The 4403-nt window shown below is 49.6% G+C and overlaps 1 protein-coding gene across 1 annotated transcript; it reads left to right on the top strand.

Annotated features, from left to right (window-relative positions):
- Positions 1 to 267: 267 nt before the first annotated feature.
- LOC120962662 (uncharacterized) lies at positions 268 to 2776 on the top strand. The gene is made up of 2 exons (XM_040386364.3): positions 268 to 1785; positions 2241 to 2776. The coding sequence occupies exon 1, from the start codon at positions 461 to 463 to the stop codon at positions 1241 to 1243; it is 783 nt and encodes a 260-aa protein (XP_040242298.1). The 5' UTR covers positions 268 to 460; the 3' UTR covers positions 1244 to 1785; positions 2241 to 2776.
- The last annotated feature ends 1627 nt before the right edge of the window (positions 2777 to 4403 follow it).

The following is a 4403-nucleotide window of genomic DNA, read 5'->3' on the forward strand; positions in this document are numbered from 1 at the left end:
TCTGTGTTGTTTTACTGCTCGGTCGAAGTTCCGTCCGCAACGCTTAATATTGATGGAAGGCTTACTTCAACATTCATCTTTGCTTCAACGCGCACACAACATTACAACATTAGTCTTCAATTCATGTTGGCATCCGCACCAAAAACCACTAAGGACGGTACATGGCAACATGCATGCATGTGTTGATCCCCTTTAATTTCACTCCGACCTGGGCTGGGCTGGGCTGGGCAGCGCCGTATGTCGGCTGGCACCTGTAGGCTGCTTTTACTCCGACTCCCACTGCAATTCGGTTTCATCTCGAATCGATCTCCCCACCCAACTCGGATCGATCGCGCCCCATAAATCCATCCACACACACCCGCCGACACGAAGCAACGATCTTGTGATCCATATATCCAGCTTGAACAAGGCAATCGATTTGGGATCGATTGACGGCCACCTTGAAGACCGGGAGGATCCGATGGCCGATTACGGCTACCCCGACGGCGGCGGCGAAGAGGAGCCACCGGCTCCTCCCGCCTACGGCTACCCCGACGACGACGGCGGCGGCGAGCGGCCGCCCTTCGTCCTCATCGATCCAGTCGCCTGCTTCGCCGACCGCAAGAACTCCACCACCGCCGTCATCGATATGGAGGCCGGGGCCCCCAATCTCAGGGGCCGACTCCAGGTCACCTTCTGCGCCGTCGCCCCGCCGCTCGTTTCCTACTTCTGCGTCCACGCCTCCCACATGGACCACACCGAGTTCCCCGTCGAGCCCCGCATCCTGGCCACTGAGACCGACGGCGGCCTCGTCCTCCTATGCGTCGCCACCGCCGACCCCGACCATCCGATCCAGCAGTTGAGTCCCGAAAATTGCCAATACTTCGTCTACGACGCCCTCGCCCGCAAACTTCACCAACTCCCGCAACCCGGCTTCCAACACCGACTCAGCGAGCTCTCGCTCGCCATCATGCGCAAGCCCAACAAAAGCTCCAAAAACACCAGCAAGCACGTCAGTCTACGCCCCCAAGAGGCCGAGGCCGAGGCCGACTTCGTCGTTGCCGCACAATCCTACATTTTCTGGGGTAAAGAATCTCCTCACCTCTGCATCTATGATTCTGCTGTCAAGACCTGGAGCAACAAGCCGGTGGTGATGGGTTCATCATATCCAGAACACCACATTCCCAAGCAAGACACTCACCATGGGAGGAAGCAATGGCACCGTGGCTTGGGTGGATCTCTGGCGCAACATCGTCTTCTGTGACGTTCTCGCCGAACGCCCCAAGCTTAGCTACCTGAATCTGCCGTCCGAACCCGGCGAGGAGGATATCAATCCAAGGTCTGTTCGCGACATTGCGGTCTTTGGCAACACCATCAAGTATGTTGCTATGCTTTTTCACCCCGTCGACACAAGCTCCTCTAAGGTACCCTCCCTTCGTTGGGTGGCCACAGCATGGAGCATCACGAAGGCCCGTCGCCATCGGTCCTGGCCAAAGAAATGGCACATGGAACGCGAGCTCGATTCCACCCATATAAAGGTTGATGCGGCTGGTACCGTCGCTACCTTCCCTACCTTGTCGTCTCTTTGCGTTGGCCTCCCCACACTCAGCCTGCAGAATGATGCCATTGTTTACTTCCTCGCCAAGATTGACTTCAGCCCAAGGCAACACACAGCTTGGGTGCTTGCTGTTGACATGAAGAACGAGACTGCTGAGCAAGTGGTGGAGTTCCCTGCTGAGAGGACTTATTATGTAGCCAAGGGCTACGACGCAAGTAGGTTCTCTGCATATCTCCAACCCGCGCCAGGTAACTCACTGTAACCCCTGCCTTGCTGTCTGTTACTTCCAACGATACATGCTAAACTACCAGATTCATGCATGTTCTTCTTGGTGGAGTGGGTGACGGCAGCATCATTTCACACACATTGACAGTGTGGGGTTTAGGGTGGATAAATCCACCGAAATAAGATACCATAGGTCATAATACTATCCATTAAGTCAAATGCCAGCAAATTCTTTTAGGGGGAGGGGGTTGCTAACTGTGATTTTGTCACCACAGCCATTCACACTTATCTTGTGACATGTAGTAATTCATTTATAGGGCAAGCGTTGCACATGCCTATCAAGTTTGGGCTTTTTCAGTAGTCTTTCAGCATGGAGAGTTTTATGGAATAATTAATGCTTGTGTTAGCGCTGGTTGTTTGTGGACCATTTCTTCTTTCCCAAACTATTACTGAAGACATGTGGAATTTGACATGCCAGGTACACAGCAAATGCCTAACGACCAGGGGTGCCGTTGATGAAATGCCCTAGCAAGAAGCATGCTAAAGATGTCGAAGATCCTAAAGAAGACGCCGCCATGATGATTGTTTCTTCATGATGTTGCATGGATGGAAGCTGTATGACCTGCCATTGGTGCCGGGTATCAGTGGAGGGGGTAGTGGATTATCATGTCTGCTGGTCTGCCCCTCCCTTTGCCTGTCTTTTATTTATTTTAGGATTATTATGGCCCTCTAGACCCTGTTCTGGAGTTCCTTTCTTCATTGTCTCACCGCCTACTCTACCTGGCTTGTCTATTATACAAGCTGTATTATTAAAATCTGTATGAACTATATGGTATGTCAGTTGTAGTGCCCCCTTCTGTTTTCTGTTCCCCACGGTTGTCTTCCGTTAACATCATAACCTGCTGTTACCATCATACCTGTGGAGAGTTGGGTGAGTATTGTTTCTGACATGTGCTGTCAGTGACGCAACATCTCCATTTGGGTGGGTGGGGAATTTATTAACATTTTGAGCTATGTAGCAAGTGTTTATTGTCATGTCAGATTTATTTGTTTGTGCTTGCAACCTGTCATTTTTCTGTCAGAATTGGTTAGCTGCTTTCTTATTTTCTTGGCGTGTGCTAGGAGTCATCCTCTGTTTGTTCGTGCTTGCAATTGCAATGTTGTCTATAATATCCTTGTTTTTTATTTTATTTTTAAAAGAAAGAGAAGCTAAACAGACATGTTTGCAATTGATACTTACTGGTAACTCTTATTTGTTTCTCCTGGAACCTGGAAGGACCCTCTTTTTTCCCCTCAGAAAAAAGAAGTAAAATGACATTCTTTTTTACTTTAATGACCATGCCACGGAGGGAGTACCTTTAATGACCATGCCACTTGAATTGCACAATTTCTCCATACAATGTTTTCTCCTTCCTAACATAAGAATTTTTCCGTATGGCATGTAACAGTCGAATAGCATGACTAATAGGAATTATCTCTACTATTAAAGGAGGATCGAATGTCGTGATGGTTCGACCTCCTCCGTCCCACCTACGACGACCATATTCCCCCTCGCACGATCTCTCACGTGGAAAATAAAATCGCCAAAAACCCACGTTTCAAGACAAAGAAAAGCTAGGGGAAAAAAGCCATCGACCGAAAAACTCTCGCGTCGCGCGAGGGCCACGATCGCACCACATGAAAAAAAGGCAGCTCAGCCCACGTACGAGATTCATCCCCACGCACGTCCCACACCCCTATCTCCCCCAACCCCCTCTCGATCCCATCTCTCTCCCGATTTTTTTTCCAACGCCGGCCTCCTCTTTCATCTCCCATTGCGGAGACTCCCCATGGCGACCATAGGAAAGGGTAGGTAGATCCATCTCGCCCACTTCTTCCTGCCGTCGTCATCGTCCTCCACTCGACCATGCTAGCTTCCGCTATTTGGATGCCTCCCCTATGAGGAATACTCATCGCAGGTGGCGGCGGCCGTTGGCAAGGGCTCATTTGGAAGAGCAGGTGGCGTACAAGGTCGCGTCGAGGTCCAACGACCGGAGTATCAGCTCCGTAGAGGACGCCGTCCCAGGTGCGTCGATTTCAATCTTCTCCTCCATTGATGTTGTCTTCGTTACCCGTGCGTGTAGCAGGTGTGCTCTCACACTCAAGAATTTTCAGTACGCGATGGGTTCTTTCTAATTCAGATCGTCTTGCTTGCCTTGTCGTGATATCTTCTTGGCCATGGTAAGACAACATGGTTCGTTCGCCCTCATGACTTTTGTTATGACATTAATGTTGTTCAAAAAGCAGTTTTAGTGAAGATCGAATGGTTTTTAGATTAAGTAGAAAATACATGAGTACTCTTCTGTAGTGTATTGTTGTTCAGTGGGTTTGATGGCCGCGGCAGGATAATTAAAGCCAAGGTAAAGACTATACATTCACAATTCCTATAGTTATAAACAAGAAAGAAAAGATATAGGCAAGTACTATTTTTTTAGATGCCGGTAAAATGGACTAGAATTTCATGAGCTGTTTAGTCAGCATGCTACCGCTCATCAGTGGCGGAGGACCAAAAATTTTCGAGGTAGGGCAGCCGAGACTACAGCACGTGAGACTTCCTCGCTGCTAGCCTCTAGCACCAAGGAGTGCATCTGCACCGTCCACT

Source organism: Aegilops tauschii, chromosome 4 (genome assembly GCF_002575655.3).
Source record: "Aegilops tauschii subsp. strangulata cultivar AL8/78 chromosome 4, Aet v6.0, whole genome shotgun sequence".
Classification (NCBI taxonomy): domain Eukaryota; kingdom Viridiplantae; phylum Streptophyta; class Magnoliopsida; order Poales; family Poaceae; genus Aegilops; species Aegilops tauschii.

Bases quoted from the DNA above. Each gene is read 5' to 3' on its own strand.
- LOC120962662 (XM_040386364.3), top strand. From the start codon at position 461: ATGGCCGATTACGGCTACCCCGACGGCGGCGGCGAAGAGGAGCCACCG.